The sequence below is a fragment of the Girardinichthys multiradiatus genome, chromosome 5 (assembly GCF_021462225.1).
Source record: "Girardinichthys multiradiatus isolate DD_20200921_A chromosome 5, DD_fGirMul_XY1, whole genome shotgun sequence".
NCBI classification, from domain to species: Eukaryota; Metazoa; Chordata; class Actinopteri; order Cyprinodontiformes; family Goodeidae; genus Girardinichthys; species Girardinichthys multiradiatus.
The window spans coordinates 50511038-50534989 of record NC_061798.1 but is presented as its reverse complement, the minus strand read 5'-3'; the positions used below and the strand labels follow the sequence as shown (position 1 = coordinate 50534989).

The 23952-nt window shown below is 42.8% G+C and overlaps 1 protein-coding gene across 7 annotated transcripts in view; it reads left to right on the top strand.

Annotated features, from left to right (window-relative positions):
• Nucleotides 1–23952, top strand: part of LOC124869076 (VPS10 domain-containing receptor SorCS1) — a 261180-nt gene that overhangs the window by 163973 nt on the left and 73255 nt on the right. For all 7 annotated transcript variants that reach the window (XR_007038474.1, XR_007038475.1, XR_007038476.1 and 4 more), the window contains exons 4-5: nucleotides 1984–2142; nucleotides 19501–19574. Coding sequence is in view for 3 of the 7 variants with exons in the window: in XM_047366801.1 (XP_047222757.1) it covers nucleotides 1984–2142; nucleotides 19501–19574 (233 nt within the window). In the remaining 4 variants the exon portion in view is untranslated. The remainder of the gene's footprint in view (nucleotides 1–1983; nucleotides 2143–19500; nucleotides 19575–23952) is intronic.

Below are 23952 nucleotides of genomic sequence, written 5' to 3'. Positions count from 1 at the left end.
TTCCATCTGCTTGCTGAAAAGCTTTATGGAGATGAAGATTTCATTTTTCAGCATGACCTGGCACCTGCTCACAGTGCCAAAACCACTGGTAAATGGTTTACTGACCATGGTATCACTGTGCTCAATTGGCCTGCCAACTCTCCTGACCTGAACCCCATAGAGAATCTGTGGGATATTGTGAAGAGAACGTTGAGAGACTCAAGACCCAACACTGGATGAGATAAAGGCCGCTATCGAAGCATCCTGGGCCTCCATAAGACCCCAGCAGTGCCACAGGCTGATTGCCTCCATGCCACGCCGCATTGAAGCAGTCATTTCTGCAAAAGGATTCCCGACCAAGTATTGAGTGCATAACTGTACATGATTATTTGAAGGTTGACGTTTTTTGTATTAAAAACACTTTTCTTTTATTGGTCGGATGAAATATGCTAATTTTGTGAGATAGGAATTTTGGGTTTTCATGAGCTGTATGCCACAATCATCCGTATTAAGACAATAAAAGACCTGAAATATTTCAGTTAGTCTGCAATGAATCTAAAATATATGAATGTTAAATTTTCATCATGACATTATGGAAAATAATGAACTTCATCACAATATGCTAATATTTTGAGAAGGACCTGTACAACAAAACAACACAACACAGTGTTTATCTAAAAGGTATGGCAGATAGGAAGATAGTAATCCAAATATAAAACAAACAGAGAGCATGTTGTCTTCATCTGAAGGCTGTTGACTTCAGATATAACAGTTCACTCCAATACTCTTGAACAGAGAAGCCCTGATCTGATATGGCTGAAAAACAATCACTGCCCTCAAAAGCTCCACAGCCAAAGATGGACACCTTGGTTCTTATTCACCATAAATAGTCTCTCATTGACCATTCAATTATTAGTTACTCTCTTAAAAAGTAGATTTTTTCAGAAATTATTAAATTCATCATGGTCATGAATGTCATATTATTTAGGACTTTTAATGATTTATTTGAACCATACATTTTCCAGGGTGAAGTAAATATGCTACATATAACTACTGTGTCTCTAAGAAACAAACATTTGCTGCAAAACTTCAAATTTATTTTTGAAATTTTGTTCATAGAAATTAGAACTGTTTGCCTTGAGATAACGCTTGCTGTAAATCAGCGCTTCATAAATAAACTGAATTTAATTTACTTAATGTACTTCAGATCAGGATAATAAAATAGTTTCACGAGGTTTGGCCCGCTTTCATCTAGCCTCTACATAAATGATAAATCAAGCTGCTGTTTGCAGATGATACAGTTCTGTTTATTCATGCCAAAGTTAGAGAAAACTGCTGCACAATAACTAACAGCTGTCAAAAGTAAGGGTTAAAAAAAACTCTCATCCACTTTTTTGTAATTCTAGGACTATTTGTGTGTTTTAATTCAAAAGGTCAAAAATTTAACCATACCCTATTGGGTCCTTAAAACACACCCTGGTTTAAATGTAATGGAAATTCAATAAGATTTGTTTAAATAATTTTAATACTTTTTATGTTATGCAAATAAGGGAAAAACAAACACATTCATTTGTGGAAAACTATAAAAAAAAGAAAAAAGCTGCAGTAACTTGTTTGTGTAAGTTAGCACACCCTTAAACAATTACTTTGTTGAAACACCTTTTGATTCAGTTTAAGTATTTATTCTTTTCAAGTTCACACTACGCATCAGTTACACACGATCATCTAGAGCCCTGGAGAATGTGGGGATGCTGGTAGGGGGTAGTTGTTGTTTCATGTTCTCTGTGGTCTTCTTAGGCCAGGTGAGGTGATTAGATGTGCACTTGAAGAAAGTTAATGTGATGCTGATGCTGTTGGGGGGGTTCATTCTTAAGACCAAATACTAAAACACCAAATACCAAATACAAATATTTTTGTGTTCTGTACTGCCTGACAAAACCTTCTTATGTGACCAAAAAGGCTTTGAGGTTTCTCTTTAATTTCTTCATATTTTGCTCTTTTAAGATTATGCTGCTGACGGATCCAGAGGTAGAGAGCAGCCTTCTGATTAGCTCTGATGAAGGAGCTACATACCAGAAGTACCGGCTGAACTTCTACATCCTGAGCCTGCTCTTCCATCCGGAACAGGAGGACTGGATTCTGGCATACAGTCACGACCAAAAGGTGAGAGAATGGCATGCCTATAGTTTCATCAAAAGGGGTAGAGCATCGAGAGCCACTGAAGTAATACAAGGTCAGGATCCCATTGTCTCTTAGCTGGAGGATAATCCTCCACAGGGGACCACCGACATTTCACCTGGACAACAGGTGGAGCACTGATAAAAGGAAAAGTGGTGTCTTACAGTCACTGCAGGAGGATGAAAAAGTGCAGCAACTTGTTCCCTAAAGCTGTAAATCATCTTGATATTTCAGAATTTACTAACTGTGTCATTGAAACACAAGTAAGCACATCAAAAACATATATATGCCTCTCCACAATCCTACAGGAATGTCAATCTTTGATCTAAAACTGAGGGGAATATAATCTGCAACCTGAAAAAAAATCAGACAATGAAGTTTAAAGAAACAAAAAGATTCCATCAAAGAGCTCTAAACATGCATTTACTGTTCTTATTGTCAGAAAAGACCATCTTTTCATCCAAATTGGTTGTTTTTCTTGCTTTTTTCAAAGGAAGTCACAAAGTCTGAGAAAAAATATTTATAGTCTGAACTTTTCACATTTTCTTATGTTAAAACTACAAAGTTAAATGTGTTCTTTTGGGATTAAACAACACAAAGTAGTTAATAACTGTCAAGTTGAAAGTAAATGATGGTTTTTAAATTTCTTACAAATAAAACCTTTAAAGTGTGGCGTGCATTTGTATTCAGCCCCCCCATTCAATACTTTGTACAACACTCTTTCACTGCAATCACAGCTGTGAGTTTTTTGGCATCTGTCTGTACAAACCTTTACAAATTTTACCCATTTTCCTTTGTAGAATTGTTCAACTTAGACTGGCTGGAGAGTCTGTAAACATCTGTTATTAAGTCTTACCATACATTTTTAATTGAATTAAAGACTAGTTTTGACTGGGCCATTCTAACACATGAATCTGCTTTGATCTAATCCATTCCACTGTATCTCTGGCTGTATGTTTAGGGTTGTTGTTCTGCAGGAAAGTGAACTTCAACCCCAGACTCAAGATTCTATAATTGCGCCGCTCAAGGTGGCAGCAGGTTGGAGTAGCTCTATTACTTTTTATTCTGATTTATTCTTTTTTGGGAACTATTCCTCTTGTGGTGGATACAGTTGATTTTTTTTTGGATGACTGTCCACTCCAGTGTCGGATGCTGTGCAGCTTGGAGGATTTTTCTTAATACTTTCTATTTTTGGACATTTGTTATGATGCATTGCCATGGCAACGGGGTTGTTTCTTACAACCGGGAGCAGCTGATTAATATCTCAAAAGTTCAAATAATACTTCAGCTACAACCCCAAATCCCTGATGAGTTGAAAAGGAGATGCCGTGGATGCAGAGCAGGAGCTAAGAGAAGAGAGAGAAGGAGGAAGTTCAAACCATCTCTTCCGTCGATTTTGATGGGCAATGTGAGATCGTTGGGAAACAAGTTGGATGAACTCCAAGCCCTACAAAGGACGCAGCCAGAGTACCGGGCATGCAGTATTATGTGTTTTACTGAGACATGGCTGCAGGATCATATCCCTGACTCCAGTGTCTCTCTGCCGGGCTTTTTAACCATACGAGCAGACATAGATTTAAGGAGGAGCGGCAAATGTAAAGGAGGTGAACTGACAGTACTTGTGAACAACAGATGGTGTAATCCAGAACATGTCACTGTGAAGTGTCATCTGTGCAGTCCAGATATTGAACTGTTGGCAGTAGGTTTTTGTCCATATTATTTACCCAGAGAGTTCACCAGTGTTATTTTGGCAACAATTTACAGTCCACCTTTAGCTGTTACTGACACTGCATATGATGCCATCACTTCAGTTGTTGCTCAGCTACAGACACAACACCCTAATGCGTTTGTGGCAATATCTGGTGATTTCAACCATGCTTCACTCTCTGCTACACTTCCAATGTTTTAACAGTTTGTCAGCTGCTCTACCAGAGAAAACAAAACATTGGATTTGTTTTATGCAAATGTCAAGGACTCGTACATCTCTACAGCAAGACCTCCTCCAGGCAAATCAGATCACAATCTTGTTTTACTCTGCTCGAAATATAAGCCCCTTGTTCAGAGGCAACCTGTAATAAAGAGGACTGTGAGAAAATGGTCACAGGAAGCTGAAGAAGCTCTGCAAGGTTGCTTTGAGGCTACAGACTGAGACGCACGGTGCCAGCCACATGGAGAGGACATCAATGCCATGACTGAGTGTGTAACCGACTATATAAACTTCTGTGTGGATAACATCATCCCCACCAGAACCGTGAGATGCTTCCCCAATAACAAACCTTGGATCACCAGTGACCTGAAGGACCTGCTTAACAAGAAACAAAGAGCCTTCAGAGAGGGAGACAGAGAATTATTGAGGAGTATACAGAAGCAACTTAAACTCAAAATAGGAGACAGCAAGGAGGTGTACAAGAAGAAGCTGGAGAGCAAGCTCCAGCAAAACAATATCAGAGATGTGTGGACAGGGATGAAGAAGATCACAGGCTTCAAGCAGAAGGATGATCAGACTGATGGAGGTCTGGACAGAGCCAATGAATTGAACACATTCTTCAATAGGTTCAGTTCAGAAACAAGCTTCACATCCTCCTCTCCTGCTCACAAGCAGACAAAGTGCTCTGTTAGGAACGTATGGAACAATGAGATCTCTTATGTATGATGGAGCTAGATCATTAAGGGCTTTATATGTGAGGAGGAGAATTTTAAATTCTGTTCTGAATTTAACAGGGAGCCAATGAAGGGAAGCTAAAGTAGGGGAAATATGATCTCTCTTTTTAATTTTCATTAGAACTCTTACTGCAGCATTTTGAATCAGCTGGAGGCTTTTAACTGCATTTTGTGGACATCCTGATAGTAAAGAATTACAATAGTCCAGCCTTGAAGTAACAAATGCATGGACTAGTTTTTCAGTGTCACTCCTGGATAGGATATTTCTAATTTTGGCAATGTTCCGGAGATGAAAGAAGGAAATCCTAGAAACCTGTTTAATATGGGATTTAAATTACATGTCCTGGTCAAAAATAACACCAAGGTTTTTTACTTTATAATCGGAGGTCAATTTAATGCCATCCAGGTTAAGTGATTGACTAAGCAGTTTTCTTTTTAAAGACTCCGGTCCAAAGATGACAACTTCTGTCTTGTCTGAGGTTAGAAGCAGAAAATTTAAAGTCATCCAAGTTTTTATGTCTTCAAGACATGCTTGTAGTCTATCTAACTGGTTGGGCTCATCAGGATTTATGGATAAGTAAAGCTGAGTGTCATCAGTGCTGGAATAATTTAATATAGATTTATCTTATATTTTCTCCTATTCTTTAACTTGACTATTTGATATTATAACCTTTCATAATGTATGTGTGAGTAAGGATGTGATGAGTTGTCTGCAGGCAAAGATCATAAATGGAGCTGAGCTTGCAGAGAAGGAAGCAGTCCAGTTGAGCAGGTCATAAAGATGAAGGCTTATTAAACTGAACGGACAACACACTGATCCTAAGATGGAAAGACTGTGGAAGTGTGTTGTTAAACGATAAATGGGTTTATGACCTGTTCCCATCCTTTAGAGAACAATGTTTTTGTAAATAGGGACCCCCAAATATAATAAAAAGAAAGGTACAGGCAGTTGCTGTTCAGAGCCGTGCGAGATTTGTAACTGAACACATCTTGACCGTTCTCCTCGCTGCGAGTATATAACTAATTCTTTGTCTCTCTCTCTTCTTTTTGTGTTGTTATAAGTATTTTAGGTTGTTTAAACCTGACAATCAGCGTAACAGTGAAAATGTATTCTATGCTTTCTGATAATTTGACCTATTGGAAGCATATATATAGTAAAGAGAATTGGCCCAAGTACTGAACCCTGTGGTACTCCACAATTAACCCTGGAGTTTAAAGATGATTTATCATTTACATGAACAAACTGGAATCTGTCAGACAGATAAGATTTAAACCAGCCTAGCGCTGTTCCCCTGATCCCTACAACATATTCCAGCCTTTCTAAGAGAATATTATGGTCGACTGGATCAAATGCAGCACTGAGATCTAACAGAACCAGAACAGACACAAGTCCATTATCTGAGACCATAAGAATATCATTAGTGACTTTCAGCAGAGCTGTTTCAGTGCTATGATGAGCTCTGAAACCTGACTGAAACTCTTCAAACAGGTCATTGCTGTGTAAATGCTCACACATTTGATTAGCAACTATTTTCTCAAGAATTTTAGATAAGAATAGAAGATTGGATATAGGTCTGTAATTTTTCAAGTCATCTCGATCAAGCATGGTTTCTTTAGCAAATGTTTAATTACAACTACCTTAAAAGCTTGTGGTACATATCCATTTACTAAGGATAGATTAATCATATCTAAAATGTGGCTGGTAATCAGAGGGAACACTTCCTTAAATAATTTGGTTGGGATTGGATCTAACATACAAGTTGAAAGTTTAGGTGAAGCTAATATTTCTGATAACTCAGGAAGCTCCACTGGATCAAAACAGTCCAAACACAGATCAGGTTCTACAGTTACCTCCAATGTTGTCTCACCTGCTGAGGATGACGTAATCATCTTCGGGAGTATATGAAAGATTTTCTTTTTAATATAATCAATTTTATTTTGGATGAATCCCATAAAGTCATTACTGCTGAGAGCTAAGGGAATGGATGGCTCAACAGAGCTATGACTCTGTGTAAGTTTAGCAACTGTACTAAAGAGAAACCTAGGATTAGTCATGTTATCTTCTAATGATGAGAAATAAGCTGTTCTAGCTTGGTGAAGTGTCTTTTTATACAACAGTAGGCTATTTTTCCAGATTAAGTAGGAATCCTCTAGATGTGTAGAGCGCCATTTTCTCTCCAATTTTCTAACATTGTGCTTTAAAGTACGCAGCTCTGAATTAAACCAGGAAGCTAGCCTCCTATGAATGATTACCTTCTTTTTCAAGGGGGCTGCATTGTCTAATGCACCACGCAATGATGAAGTAACACTATGAACAAGAGAATCAATTTGTGAAGGGGAAGAAACAAAATTATTGACCTGCACTGTGTTTTTCTGTGATAATGAGGAAATCAAAAGTGGAACAGATTCTTTAAAGGTTGTTACAGCATCGCCTGATAATGATCTACTATAATGAAATTTTCTTTCAGGTGTGGAGTACTCGGTTAAATTAAACTCAAAGGTTATTAAAAAATGGTCAGACAGGACAGGGTTATGAGAAAATATTTTTGTCTTTACACTCAATACCATATGTCAGCACAAGATCCTGAGAATGAAGACAAAGGTGGGTGGGTTTGTTAATGTTCTGAGCAAAGCCAATTGAGTCTAAGATAGCATTAAAGGCTATATTTAAGCTATCACTTTCAGTGTCAACATGAATGTTAAAATTCCTCACTCTAATAACCTTATCTGTGTTTAACACTAAATCAGATAAAAGGTCTGAAAACTGATCGAAAAATTGAGAGTAAGGGCCTGGTGGACGGTACAAAACAATAAACAGAAGTGGTTTTAGTGCTTTGCAGTTTGGATGAGGAAAACTAAGGATTAAATATTCAAAAGAGTTGTAGCTATTTATTGGTCTGGGGCTAGTCAATAAATCGGACTGAAAGATGGTTGCTACTCCTCCTCCTTGCCCAGTATTTCGAGGAATGTGAAAATTTTAATAATTAGTAGGAGTTGACTCATTTATAGTAACATAATCCTCTTGCTGCAGCCAGGTTTCTGTGAGGCAAAATAAATCAATCGTATTGTCACAAATCAGGTCACTAATTAGCAAAGTCTTTGAAGAGAGAGATCTTATGTTCAGTAAGCCACAGTTAATTGTTTTATTTTTGTTTTTAGTCTGAGTTGTGTTTATTTTTATGAGACTTTCCTGATTTCTTCGTTTTAGATTATTTTTTAATCTATTCAATTTTGGCTATGGGCAAGACACTGTCTTAATAGGGTAATGGGTGGGTAGCAGTACAGAAGCTGCAGAGAAGAGTATTAAACTATGACCCTGCTTCCTGGTCTGGACCCTGGATTGTCAGAGGTTTGGAGAACTAATAAATTTGGCCAGATTTCTAGAAAGAAGAGCTGCTCCATCTCTCTGAATGCCGTCTCTCCGGATCAGACCAGATTTTCCCCAAAATGTTCGGCAATTATGAATGTATCCCACATCGTTTTCTGGACACCACCTAGACAGCCAGCGGTTGAATGACAGCATGCGGCAAAACATGTCGTCACTGGTCAGATCGGAGAGGGGACCAGAGAAAATTACGGAGTCCGACATTGTTTTGGCAAACTTACACACCGAAGCAACACTAACTTTGGTGACCTCCGATTGACGTAACCGGGTGTCATTACCGCCAGGGTGAATTACAATCTTACTGTATTTACGCTTATCCTTACCCAGCAGTTTCAGGTAGGATTTCATGTCGCCCGTTCTGGCCCCTGGCAGACATTTGACTTTGGTCGCTGGTGTCTCTAGTGCCACGTTTCTGACTATGGAGCTGCCAATTACCAGAGTTGGCTTCTCAGTGGGTGTGTCGCTGAGCGGGGAAAATCTGTTAGAAACCCAGACGGGTTGGTGGTGACCTGTGGGCTGGGATGTAGGACTATGCTTTCTACGTACCGTCACCTAGCCGGCCTGAGGCCTCGGCTGCGCGGGCTCTGCTGGAGGACTCCTATGGGGATCTACCCTCGGTGGCTCCGAGCTGGCTAAGGGGCCTCAGCTATCTGCTGGTTTTTCAACAGCGTGGACACCCTCGCCTCCAAAGCAACAAAAATGCTACATTTATTACACGTACCATTATCACTAAAGGAGGCAGACGACTAACTGAACATCTGACTGAGAGAGCAGGAGAGGAGACTCAGAGAGAGAAACAGCAGAACGGGTAGCCATGATGGAGCTAAAGTTAACGCTAAGCTAGCGACCCCTTACCACTACTAGAAAATCCATGTAAAACATGGACAATCCCCAAACGTTAAAAGCAGCAACAGAAAGTATGTATTTTAACGTGCTTATGTATTATAACAAGTAAGAGGTATCACAGTAGAGATAAATCAGATCAAACGAGAGAGCCTTCATACACCCAGTGTTGCCAGGTGAGAAATGTAGGATTATCGTACCAGAGACATAAAATTATTGTATTTTGAGATAAATTATCGTACACTCGTCATAACCAAAATAACAAGACTGTTGATGTGTTGAATAGCATCTAACAGGCACTCGCAACTTTGTGGGGTCAGAACGGAATGGATTTATCAACATCTGCAGCCCTACAGTGCCGAGCTATGCTTCTTCTTCTTTTCTTTTTTAATTTTCCTCAATCATAGGCGGGCGCAGTGAACTATTCAGCCAATCATGGCCATTGTTCTGAGGCCAACGCATCACGTCACTCATAGGTCACATTTAGAAAAGCACGATTGGCTGGAATTTCCAGCATTTGTTTCCGAATCCGGACACAGATGCCTTCAAGGTTCACAAAAAAACTCCAACAGACTTTGGCAATAGGCTGATGACAACTGATTACAACCACACATTCACGGAATGGTAAAATTATCGTACATTTGGCATTTTGTAGGAATATTGATCGTACATCGTACAGAGAGCAAAATTATCGTACAAATACGATAATTATTGTACACCTGGCAACACTGCACACACCAAACAATCCACCGAGTACAACAGCGAAAACAGGAAGTGACGAATACGCATTACCACGCTTGTCCAGCAGAGGTTATGGGTTCGATCCAGCATAGAATCGGTGTCATTCTCCTCTAACTCCGCCCTGAATGGAGGAAACGTTTGGAGTTAGCAATAAATTGTTAGTTCTGAACCAACCTGTTAATGCTAGCCTTTTTTTATATATCCCAGAACCAGTCTGGATATTTGTTTGGGAACATCTTCCTCTTCCAACAGAAACATGGGCCATCTAGGTTTTACTTTAACGTATTGCTAAAGCATTTTTAGGTGGTATTCTCTCTTCATTGTTCCACCGGCAGCAAAACAGAATGATGGTGCCAACATCATGCTTAACAGTCGGTACAGTGTTCTTAGGGTTGATTTTGGAGCATAGGTATTTACTTGATCAGCACCCTATTAGGCCATGTTGATGGAAGACTTGCTTCTAGTTTATGGTGGACCCAAGTCCTGAGTGTTCCTGGATGGTTCTTAAATATTTAAAGTAATTTTCTTTTATCTGAGTGGGGAGGTTTACGTCAGATGGTTGAATCCTGGATACAGCTGGTTGCCCCTAGGAGAAAGTGTGTGGTCAAGGTACAACTTTCTAACAGATATTTAACCAGGAGGGGGGGGAGTTATTTTTTGTATAATCATGGAAAAAGATCAATTCAAACTACGAACAAATGCCCACAGTTATTGTGACAATTATGTTCATATAAAGTGTATGTAAACTTCTGACCAAAACTGCATATATATACTACTAAGTACTGGTGTGAACATTTACTAATCCAACGGAATGGATTCTTTCCTTTATCGTCCGCCCCCCCACCAACTCAAGCGCTTCCTTTGTTGCATGGATCCTCTCCACCCCAAAAGTGCTTCTCTTTCACTTTCCCTGCCTTTTTTTGGCAGTGCTGCCACATTTGTTGATTGAGAGACCTTTCAGAGGCTGTAAAGGGTGCACCGCCCCCTCCGCCCCACCACCAGTAGGCCCTTCACCTCCTCTGTTTCCTGTTCGCTTCTTCCTTGCTCTCTTACTGGGCTACACACTAACTCGTTTTAGAAGGGTAATTAGTCAAAGTGATTTCCTCCTGCCCCAGTTCTCTGCTCTTCTCCTTTCTCTTGCATCTGTTGAGCCCAGCGTAACACAAGCATATTGACAGCAATTAGTGATATTTGTCTTTTTTATGCAAATAGTAAAATCAGAACATTTTACAAACATATATACACATGTGGATATTTAGTAGTAATTTTAACAATACCAATAAATTGAAGTTGTATAAATAAAAACTAAAAACAGATATTTGAAATTTGCCTATTAAATGTAAAAAAAATAAATTTCGGCTGAGGAATACATTCAGACACCGCCACATTCACTAAATGGCTAAAATTACACCACATCAGATGTCTATGTTTAGAACATCATTACTCAGGAGTTTAAAGGAGGATTTCCTCTGCTTAAACCTCAGACATTTAGAATAGATTTGTGTGTGCCAGAATGTTGAAGGGAAAGTAAATGCTGTGGTCAGACTTTCTGGAAAATAATCCTAAAACCAGACTTAAATTTGTTAAAAGACATATCAATCAATCGTAAATAACCATCAGGAGACCTATAGCAGACCCTTGATCCTATTAATATGAAAGTGAATTGCAAACCATTACATATAGGCTGCACAGGTTTAACTTTTCTGGCATCTAGATGAAGTGTCATGTTTTGGAAACGTTTTCATGCAATTCCTGGCCAGCTTCCCGTCATAGCGGGGGACTTGAGGAAAATCTGCATGGACAGTATGTCCATATCCTGTACAGTATGAGCATCCAGTACTTGGTAGCGGCTCACTTAGCATGAGTTCCTGCATCATTGTAGAGTGGTATGGAGGAGATCAGTCTGGTTCTGCTGGGGTGGTGCCGCTGTTTTCTTTGTTCCTAACTGAATGGCTACATCTGGATTTGACATCACCGTGCCATCTGTCCATTCGTCTGCCATCTTATGAGTCCATGGATGGTTTTTCTGCTATCTTGGTAGTCCCTAACTCCATTCACTCAGTCATTGTGATGGCTAGTTAACACAAAATTAAGAATAAAATGTTATTGAGTTTTTATTTATAAATTAATTTTTGAAACATTATTTTATTAAAATTGTGTTTTACTTCTCCTCTTGCTTTAGATTGTGAACTGGTTTTTGAACATATGGCAACTGTTTTTCTCTGTTAGCCCTGCTTTAGCCTCATTCCAAATTCCTCAAAACAAACATTGTCCTTAGTTGTTTTTTTTTTAAACAGATTACTTAACAGATTTGTTGAATGTATTAGCCTAATTAAAGAGTTTATTGACTATAATATTTTACCTGGTAGTGTTTTGTTATTAGATTCTTGAATTTTGGAGAAATGTGTTTAATCTGTATGTGTGTGCAGGGCTTGCTGTTTGAGAACACCTGTGCAAGAATTCTCAGTTGAATTCCATTCAGTTTATTTATATTGCACCAATTTACAACATGTCTCAAGGTACCTGAGACACCAAAAAAAGTCAATTCAATCCCAACATACAAATTGTGAGTCTAGTTCATCCATTCATAATTGATCGTTGTTACCAAACAATGCAGTCAAGTCAGGTTATTTATTTAAATTCACTTTAAAAGTCCTGTCCCCTCCTTGAACTGCCACCTTAACGTGGTGGAGGGGTTTGAGTGCTCAAATGATCCTAGAGGCTATGTTGTCTGGAGCCTAAATGCCCCTGGTAGGGTCTCCCATGGCAAACAGGCTCCCCCAGGTCTGGGGTCGGGACTCGCTGGAGAGCGCCTGGTGACCGGGTCGCTCCTCGTGGGACCCGGCCGGGCCAAGCCCGAAGGAGAGACATGAGGCCATCCCCGAGTGGGCCCACCATCTGCAGGGGGAACCGTGAGGGACCTGTGCAAAGAGGATTGGGTGGCGGACGAAGGTGGAGACCTCAGAGGCCCGATCCCCGGATGCTTAGGCTGGCTGTAGGGACGTGGAATGTCACCTCGCTGGAGGGGAAGGAGCCTGAGCTTGTGCGGGAGGTCGAGAGATATCGACTAGAAATAGTCGGGCTCTGGAACCCATCTCCTTGAGAGGGGTTGGACTCTCTTCTACTCTGGAGTGGCCCACGGGGAGAGGCGGCGGGCTGGTGTGGGTTTGCTTGTTGCCCCCCAGCTCAGCCGTCTCGTGTTGGGGTTTACCCCAGTGGATGAGAGGGTCGTATCCCTGCGCCTTCGGGTTGGGGATAGGTCTCTGACTGTCGTCTCGGCCAACGGGCCGAGCGGTAGTGCGGAGTACCCCGCCTTCTTGGTGACACTGTCGGGGGTGCTGGATAGTGCCCCTCCCGGGGACTCCATTATTCTGCTGGGGGACTTCAACGCCCACGTGGGAAATGACAGTGACACCTGGAGAGGCGTGATCGGGAGGAATGGCCTCCCCGATCTGAATCCGAGTGGTGTTTTGTTATTGGACTTATGTGCTAGTCACGGATTGTCCATAATGAACACCATGTTCAAACATAAGGGTGTCCATCAGTGCACTTGGCACCAGGACACCCTAGGCAGGAGGTCGATGATCAACTTTGTTGTCGTATCATCAGACCTTCGGCCGCATGTTATGGACACTCGGGTGAAGAGAGGGGATGAGCTGTCCACTGATCACCACCTGGTGGTGAGTTGGATCCGCTGGAGGAGGAGAAAGCCGGACAGACTTGGCAGGCCCAAGCGCATAGTGAGGTTCTGCTGGGAACGCCTGGCGGAGCCCTCGGCCAGGGATGTATTCAACTCCCACCTCCGGGAGAGCTTTGACCAGATCAGGGATGTTGGAGACATAGAGTCTGAGTGGACTATGTTCTCCGCATCTATTGTCGATGCTGCTGCACGTAGCTGCGGCCGTAAGGTCTGCGGTGCCAATCCCAGAACCCGGTGGTGGACATCGGCAGTAAGGGATGCTGTCAAGCTGAAGAAGGAGTCCTATCGGCTGTGGTTGGCTTGTGGGATTCCTGAGGCGGCTGACGGGTACCGTGAGGCCAAGCGTGATGCGGCCCGGGCTGTGGCAGAGGCAAAAACTCGGGCCTGGGAGGAGTTTGGTGAGGCCATGGAGAAGGACTACCGGTTGGCCTCGAAGTGATTCTGGCAAACCGTCCGGCGCCTCAGGAGGGGGAAGCAGTGATTCGCCAACACTGTTTATAGTGGGGGTGGGAGGCTGCGGACCTCAACTGAGGACATTATCGGGCGGTGGATGGAGTACTTCGAGGATCTCCTCAATCCTGCCATCACAAATTCCCTGGTGGAAGCAGAGGCTGGGGACTTGGGGCTTGACTCTTTCATCACCCAGGCTGAAGTCACCGAGGTGGTTAAAAAGCTCCGCGGTGGCAAGGCTTTGGGGGTGGATGAGATCCGCCCTGAGTACCTCAAATCTCTGGATGTTGTTGGGCTGTCATGGTTGACACACCTCTTCAACATTGAGTGGCCTCTTGACTCGCAGACTGGGGTGGTGGTCCCCCTTCATAAGAAGGAACTACAGGGGGGATCACACTCCTCAGCCTCCCTGGTAAGGCCTACGCCAGGGTATTGGAGAGGAGAGTCCGGCCAATAGTCGAACCTCGGCTTCAGGAGGAGCAGTGTGGTTTTCGTCCCGGCCGTGGAACACTGGACCAGCTCTATACCCTCTACAGGGTGCTCGAGGGTTCATGGGAGTTTGCCCAACCGGTTCACATGTGTTTTGAGGACCTGGAGAAGGCATTCGACTGTGTCCCTCGTGATGCCCTGTGGGGGGTGCTCCACGAGTATGGAATCGGGGTCCCTTTATTAGGGGCCATCCGGTCCCTATACGAGCGGAGAAGGAGTTTGGTCCGCATTGCCGGCACTAAGTCGGACCTGTTCCCAGTGCATGTTGGACTCCGGCAGGGCTGCCCTTTGTCACCGGTCCTGTTCATAACTTTTATGGACAGGATTTCTAGACGCAGCGAAGGGCCGGAGGGTTCTGGTTTGGGGACCAGTGGATTTCGTCTCTTCTTTTTGCAGATGACGTGGTCCTGCTGGCCCCCTCTAGCCAAGACCTACAGCATGCGCTGTGGCGGTTCGCAGCCGAGTGTGAAGCAGCTGGGATGAAGATCAGCTCCTCCAAGTCCGAGGCCATGGTACTCGACCGGAAAAGGGTGGCTTGTCCTCTTCAGGTTGGAGGGGAGTTCCTGCCTCAAGTGGAGGTGTTTAAGTATCTCGGGTTCTTGTTCACGAGTGGGGGAAAAATAGAGCAGGAGATTGACAGACGGATCGGTGCGGCTGCCGCCGTAATGGGGGCACTGTGCCGGTCCGTTGTGGTGAAGAGAGAGCTGAGCCGAAAAGCAAAGCTCTCAATTTACTGGTCGGTCTATGTTCCTACCCTCACCTATGGGCATGAACCTTGGGTCATGACCGAAAGAACGAGATCCCGGATACAAGCGGCTGAAATGAGCTTCCTCCGTAGGGTGTCCGGGCACTCCCTTAGAGATAGTGTGAGGAGCTCGGCCATCCGGGAGTGGCTCGGAGTAGAGCCGCTGCTCCTCCACATCGAGAGGAGGCAGTTGAGGTGGCTCGGGCATCTATACCGGATGCCTCCTGGAAGCCTTCCTCGGGAGGTGTTCCAGGCACGTCCCACTGGGAGGAGGCCCAGGGCATGCTGGAGGGAATAGGTCTCTCGGCTGGCCTGGGAACGCCTTGGGCTCCACCCGGAGGTGCTGGAGGAGGTGTCTGGGGAGAGGGACGTCTGGGCGTCTCTGCTGAGTCTGCTGCCCCCGCGACCCGGTCCCGGATAAGCGGAAGACGACGAGTACGAGTACGCACTTCAAAAGTTTTCTAAGGAAAGCCAGCAGATTTTATCAAGTCTCTGTCTTGCAGCATTCACTCCTCCAGGACTGTGGACAATCCTTTGGATTGTGTTGTTGACTTGAGCAATTCCTCAAATGGACCATGCATGTAGCAACAGCGGAAAGGAAAACTCCCCTTTAACAGGATGAAACCTCCAGCAGAACCAGAACCTGGCTCAGTGTGAGTGACCATCTGCCATGACCATCTGGTGGCTTGAGAAGACACAGCATAAAAGCAAAAAAAAAGATGAACTGATCCAGTTCTTTCTACTGTCATCACTGACTGTGGAAATGTTTCACTAGACTTCAAGCAGCGTGGATTATGTGCATCTCCACCCTTTTCACCAAACTCTAGGACCTTGATTTCCTAATAAAATGCAAACTTTATTTTCATCTGAAAAAGGACATTGGACCACTGAGCAACATTTCAGTCTGTTTCTCCTTTGCTCAGGTAAGATGGTTCTGACACATCTGGTTGAATAGTAACATAATGTGACAGTTGTAGCCCATATTCTGGATACCTCTGTATATAGTGGCTCTTGGGGATCGGACTCCGTCTGTAGTCCACACTCTGTGAACTGACTTTGCTTTACAATCTTTTCAAGGCTGCAGCTATGGTAGTAGGTTCTATATGTTCTTTTACCACACTTTTTTCTTCCTCTCAACTTTCCATTAATATGCTAGTATAAAGCACTCTGTGAAAAGCCAGCTCTTTAGCAATGGCCTTTTTGTGGCTTATCTACCTTGTGCAGAGGGTCAGTGACGGTCTGCTGAACAACTGTCAGTGCAGGAGTTTTCCCAGTACTTATGTAGGACAGAATAGAACATGTGCGTGTTAAAAATCATTTTTTGGTCTGATTTAATTTGTATTTATTTAAGGAATAGAGTTTTTGTTTCTCATTAGTTGTAAGCTATAATTTTAGAAAACAGATAGAAATACTGGTATTTGTGTAATGAATCTATAGAATATAGGAGTTTGACTTTTTAAATGTATTACTGAAATAAAAAAAAATACTTTAATTTTAAACATTACTTATTAGAGTTTGATTTCTATAATTTAAAAGGTAGTTTTATTAGAATTATCTATCATGTTCTGTAGCTGCAGTGAGCATTTAGTCTATACCATAAGGGGTAAATAGCAGATTTTTCAGCATGATAATCCATGTGGGATGATGCTGTTCTGGAAGCAGAGTAAAGAGGTGTAACTAGAAAACAAATTATTACAAACAAACATTCTGGTTATCCACTGATAAATATGTGTTTACATGCCACGCATTGCTGCTCACGCTTAAAATGGAAAATGTCTGAGTTTAACATTGAAAGTTTTGAGCTTCATTAGATTCCATCAGTAAGCTGCAGAGCAAACAGATTTGTCTTTGTGCTTCATCACAAAATACACGTTTTCAGAAAAAAATACTTTTATTTTAGTTTCTAAAGGTTACAGTTTACAGATCATCCAGGAGAAGAGATGAGACAAAATCTCAATTCAGGATTTATTTAAACACTAATCAAAGTATGACAAAAAGTAAGAATAATTTCTCATTTTGATGAGTTGTTTGGTAAAGATAACAGAAAACCCATAAAGAAAACTACAGTAGTACAATATAATTTAATGTCCTACGAAAATAAATTACAAAATGCTCAACATGTAATTATGAAATGTTTTTTCTTATATTCATCATATTTATCTTTTACATTCTATTTTACATCATATTTAATTAGTAATTGGTATTTTATTATAAAAATGATTGGGATTCCAATTTCATATTTTGTCATGTTTGTGATTTTACATGTTTTTTCATGTTTTATTCTTCAACAGCTTTCTGAGAAAATTCACAAACCTCTACATGTAGGCACGGGACGGTAGACACATTTCCATTTGCTCCTCCTGCATCTACATCTGCCAAGCAGAAAACACAAAACCAAACTGATAAAGCCCTTAATGATCTAGCTCCATTATACATCAGAGATCTGATTGTTCCATATGTTCCTAACAGAGCACTTCGTTCTCAGACTGCAGGTTTACTGGTGGTTCCTAGAGTCTCTAGAAGTAGAATGGGAGGCAGATCCTTTAGTTATCAGGCTCCTCTCTTGTGGAACCAGCTCCCAGTTTTAGTCCATGAGGCAGACACCCTGTCTACTTTTAAGGCTAGGCTTAAAACTTTCCTTTTTGATAAAGCTTATAGTTAGAGTGGCTTAGTTTATCCTGAGCTATCTTCCTTATTTTTTACCTCCGTCTTCTTCCCTCCCTGTTGGTTGGAGTAAAGGGGAGTCAGGTTTAGCCTAAACCGGCTCAGTTATGGTTGAGGTGGAAACACAGCCTCCATTTCTGCTACCTGTATGACCCCTTCTCTTTTCCTGTTGTGGTTTTTAGTATAACAATGACCATCAGTGGGACCCTTTGTGAGGTGCCTTGAGATGACATTGTTGTAAATAAGTGCCGTTTAACTAAATAATCTGAACTGAAACTATCTGTGTAGTTATGCTGCTATAGGCTTAGGCTGCTGGAGGACATAACGACCACTTTCACCCTCTTTGCTACATTCTCACACTACTCTCCAATTTTGCATTGTTTGCTGTTATTTCAGCTTTTAACCTTGTTCTCTCTTTTCTCTTCCTAGAAGCTACACCTGGCCTGGCTCTGTGTCTACCTGTGACAACTTTCTGGAGAGGGGAATTGTCCGAGCTTCTGCTGGCAACAACTTAATGCTCACCCTCTACCGATGATCCACATAGCCCTGTTTTTTTGTGTTTAACCCTTTCTCTCTCCTAGACATGGAAATTGACTGAGCTTCTACTGTGACTAACTCTATGTGCTCTCTTTCAGACTCTAACCTTGAAAACTGGCTCAGAGTTTATCTGTTCTTTCTTTCTAGGTGAAACGACTAAAGGAGCTACATCCATTAACATTTACTTTTCCTTCCCATAGAAAGTACTTCTGGATCAGTGCTTCTGTGTTCTTTTTGTGTCTCTGCTCTGTTCTCTCAAACCCCCAGTGAGTCGTGGCAAATGGCCGCTCACACTGAGCCTGGTTCTGCTGGAGGTTTCTTCCTGTTAAAAGGCAGTTTTTCCTCTCCACTGTTGCTACATGCATGCTCAGTATGAGGGATTGCTGCAAAGTCAACGCCAGTGACTGTCCACTGTCTCTACATACTCATCCGGGAGGAGGGAATGCTGCAAGTCACTGACTGGATGCAATCTGCTGGGTTTCCTTAGATAGAAAAGCTTTTTATCCAATTTGAATAAAAAGCTAACTCCCACTGCACTGTTCAATTGTTAGGATTAATTGGAATGTATGTACCTGACTGTTGTGAAGTGCCTTGAGACAACATGTGTTGTGAATTGGCGCTATATAAATAAAACTGAATTGAATTGAATTGAATAAATTAAATGTAATTTTAAAACATTTGTTCAAATACAAGTTAGTTTGGGAATCTGAATAAAAGTAAAATCACATATTTTTAGGACTGAAAATGGGCTTTAAAATCTGCTTTTGGTGAATTGTCAGAAGAAAGATCAGAGGAACAAAACAAGGGTTCCTCTAGTTTCCTCATCTCATCATCAGTGTCATTTATTCTCTTCATAACTGGGTCTAATTAAAGAATAGTGACATCATGGCTAATTACTTTTGTACAAGAAATTCTGAATCCTGGAAATATTTGTTTTGATGATGCTGATGCCTGTGCACTGTTCTCCTCTGTACGCTAAGGTGATGAAACAATGTTAAAGCCTTGTACACTTTGGGTCTTATTGTGGTCCACAGTGATTGTCAAAAAGTTGATTTCTCTGTAAATCTTACCTGTCACTAAAATATTAAATATGATGTATATAATACCTCTGTTTCTTTTCATTCACAGCTTTACAGCTCTGTTGAGTTTGGAAGAAGGTGGCAGGTGGTCCATGAGAAGGTGGCTCCTAATCGTTTCTATTGGTAAGTGCATATTAGGATAAACTGTAATTTTTGTGAAATCCTTCTTTCATCACTGTAGCTACTATTTCTGAACATTTACTGTATTCACTTTCTGTGTTTTTACTCATTTAACATGATGATTTATTGTCAACCATAACAACATTAACCAACAGAAAGCACAAGTTCAATTTGAATATGTCAGATCAATTACTTTTCTTTCCTAACAACACCATAAACACTTTATAGTATGCAGAGAAATATTGTGAATGTAAAAATGTTTATGGGATGTGCATGACAGCAAATCACCACATTGATTAGCAGTATTAGCTCAAGCTAACACTAACATATAGCTGGAATCAGTGACATGCAGTCAGGGGCGGCAGGTGAGGCGGTGCCTCGTCTGTCATCATGAGAAGTAAAATACTAGCAATGATGAGAGAAATCAGTTTGTCCACCTGACTTTTCTATAAACTTGTTTCCTGTATGATTACAACATTTTTATGGTCACAATCGCTGAATTTACTCGTACTTGTACTCGTTGTCTTCCGCTTTATCCGGGACCGGGTTGCGGGGGCAGTAGACCCAGCAGAGACGCCCAGATGTCCCTCTCCCCAGACACCTCCTCCAGCTCCTCCAGGGGGAGCCCAAGGTGTTCCCAGGCCAGCCGAGAGACATAGTCCCTCCAGCGTGTCCTGGGTCGTCCCCTGGGCCTCCTCCCGTTGGGACGTGCCTGGAACACCTCCCAAGGAAGGCGTCCCGTTCGCTGAATTTACGCATTGCCATTTCAGTTGCCATTTACATGGGAGAAAGTCAAGGTGAGGCAGTGAATATTTGTGCCTCACCGCCGATAATGTTGTGTCACAAACACTGACTGATGCAGGCACTTGGTTGCTGTCTCTCTATGTGGACAATATACAGGCTGGATTGCACAGGTTCAACTGACCTTCCACAGTCTCTCTAATATATTTAATGAATGTGTGTGAAATATTTAATCTTTCTAATTGGCCGTAAATACGCAGTGAAAATGGACAAGGTGAGGCAAAAAGTACTATACATCACTGATATGGGGCAGTGTTGAGCCCCATAGGCACAGACAGCACATCACTAAATACTTTTCAGCTATACACAGGGTGGCGGTGTTTTCAACGACAATTTCTATAACCCTACACTTACTTAAATTTGGTCTGACAAAATGGAAGGTTACTTCTCTACACTGGAAAAGGACTTTTCAAAACTGGATTTTCAGTCAAAACAGGAAGTTTTAGAGAGAGAAAAATCAACTCCGGAGCTGAAAGATCTGCTTCAAACAAGCGGGAGAAAGATAACCCACTCTCTTTAACAGAGTTGTTGTGATTATGAATATGAATATATTATTTAATATTTAATATTAATACTTCAATATTTATTAAATAATAATTCAGCCTGTTAAGGGTTGTCCTGTGAATACCAGCCCAATAAGGACAAAATTGAAAGGGATGAGCCAAGCTCTGACATTATTGAACAGCATAAACTCTGCACACACACTGATGAATTCACACAATTTCTTAAAATACAAGAATTTATTAACCAAAATATGACAACTCAAGGTCAAACATATTTCAATCAACAAACTCTTTACTATGCTAAAACATTCCAACTAAACCACCAAGCAGAATGAAACAATAAGGAAGACTAATGGCTATGTACAATATAAACAAGATGATCAAAGATGGTTGAAAACCATGACCGATAGAGTGATGCAACATTACCATGCAATGTTATTTATGTTTGAGAACCAAGGATTATCTAGAAGAATCTGGAAATTAAGGTAAGTTAGTCTTGGAACAAACTTAGGCAATAATCAGCATACCTTTAGACAGCCATTCACAATGCAAGATCAGATAAAATATTTTAACAAAACAACATTTTAAAGAATGATTTGCTGAATAAAACCAACCTTCTGGATGACGAATTCTCAACTGTGTTTATTTAGTAAAATAATCTTTAAAGCAATATTATTTTGAAAAAGAACCAAACCTTTCGGAGTAAATGATCTGTAGCTGTTTAGTTAGTCATAACGTTTAGTAAAATAATATTTAGGGAAACATTATTTCCGAAATTGGAAACTAACAACCGTTCTGGGTAAATGATCTTCACCTGACTCAAAATGGGTGAGCACGTGTTCTTAGCCGTTAGCGGTTGAAGCTAACAAAAGAAGCTTATAGTTGTTACCAGAATCAAACACATACCTTTAAAATACCACTAATAAAAGGGTTGAAAAACCACCCTTTAAATAAAGTTTGTCTTAACTTTAAAAACACAACACAGAACACATCCTTAGCTGAGTGCTAGTCTGCTAGCATTGCTGTACCTGAGTTTGTCAACACAAACAAAAAACAAACGTTATTAAAAGAACATTATTTACATTATTTACCCTCGTACTTGTACTCGTCGTTTTCCGCTTTATCCAGGACCGGGTCGCGGGGGCAGCAGACTCAGCAGAGATGCCCAGACGTCCCTCTCCCCAGACACCTCCTCCAGCTCCTCCGGGGGGAGCCCAAGGCGTTCCCAAGCCAGCCGAGAGACATAGTCCCTCCAGCGTGTCCTGGGCCGTCCCCTGGGCCTCGTCCCAGTGGGACATGCCTGGAACACCTCCCGAGGAAGGTGCCGGTATAGATGCCCGAGCCACCTCAACTGCCTCCACTCGATGTGGAGGAGCAGCGGCTCTCCAATACCCTGGCGTAGGCCTTACCAGGGAGGCTGAGGAGTGTGATCCCCCCTGTAGTTCCTTCTTATGAAGGGGGACCACCCACCACCCCAGTCTGCCAGTCCAGAGGCACTGTCCCTGACCGCCACGCAATGTTGAAGAGGCGTGTCAACCATGACAGCCCAACAACACCCAGAGATTTTAGGTACTCAGGGCGGATCTCATCCACCCCCGAGGCCTTGCCACCGCGGAGCTTTTTAACCACCTCGGTGACTTCAGCCTGGGTGATGAAAGAGTCCAACCCCGAGTCCCCAGCCTCTGTTTCCACCACGGAATGCGTGATGGCAGGATTGAGGAGATCCTCGAAGTACTCCTTCCACCGCCCGATAATGTCCTCAGTCGAGGTCAGCAACCTCCCACCCCCACTATAAACAGTGTTGGCGAATCACTGCTTTCCCCTCCTGAGGCGCCGGACGGTTTGCCAGAATCGCTTTGAGGCCAACCGGTAGTCCTTCTCCATGGCCTCACCGAACTCCTCCCAGGCCCGAGTTTTTGCCTCTGCCACAGCCCGGGCGGCAGCACGCTTGGCCCACAAGCCATCCACAGCCGATAGGACTCCGTCTTCAGCTTGACAGCATCCCTTACTGCCGGTGTCCACCACCTGGTTCTGGGATTGCCGCCGCGACAGGCACCGCAGACCTTACGGCCGCAGCTACCAGGTGGTGATCAGTGGACAGCTCATCCCCTCTCTTCACCCGAGTGTCCATAACATGCGGCCGAAGGTCTGATGATACGACAACAAAGTTGATCATCGACCTCCTGCCTAGGGTGTCCTGGTGCCAAGTGCACTGATGGACACCCTTATGTTTGAACATGGTGTTCATTATGGACAATCCGTGACTAGCACATAAGTCCAATAACAAAACACTGCTCGGATTCAAATCGGGGAGCCCATTCCTCCCGATCACGCCTCTCCAGGTGTCACTGTTGTTTCCCACGTGGGCGTTGAAGTCCCCCAGCAGAATAATGGAGTCCCTGGGAGGGGCACTATCCAGCACCCCCGACAGGAACACCACGAAGGCCGGGTACTCCGCACTACCCCTCGGCCCGTAGGCCGAGACGACAGTCAGAGACCTATCCCCAACCCGAAGGCGCAGGGATACGACCCTCTCATCCACTGGGGTAAACCCCAACACGAGACAGCTGAGCTGGGGGGCAACAAGCAAACCCACACCAGCCCGCCGCCTCTCCCCGTGGGCCACTCCAGAGTAGAAGAGAGTCCAACCCCTCTCAAGGAGATGGGTTCCATAGCCCATGCTGTGCGTGGAGGCGAGCCCGACTATTTCTAGTTGATATCTCTTGACCTCCCGCACAAGCTCAGGCTCCTTCCCCTCCAGCGAGGTGACATTCCACGTCCCTAGAGCCAGCCTAAGCATCCGGGGATCGGGCCGCTGAGGTCTCCACCTTCGTCCGCCGCGCAATCCTCTTTGCACCGGTCCCTAACGGTTCCCCCTGCAGATGGTGGGTCCACTGGGGGATGGCCTCGCGTCTCTCTTTCGGACTTGGCTCTTAATAATGATAATTTCAAAATCCTAAATAAAAGAAATATCAAACATTTGCACATAATGGGAAGATATACATAAACCCACCATTACCCTCCTTCTGCATTATTCATCCAAACATGCATCATTTTAGATAAATCCAACATAATTT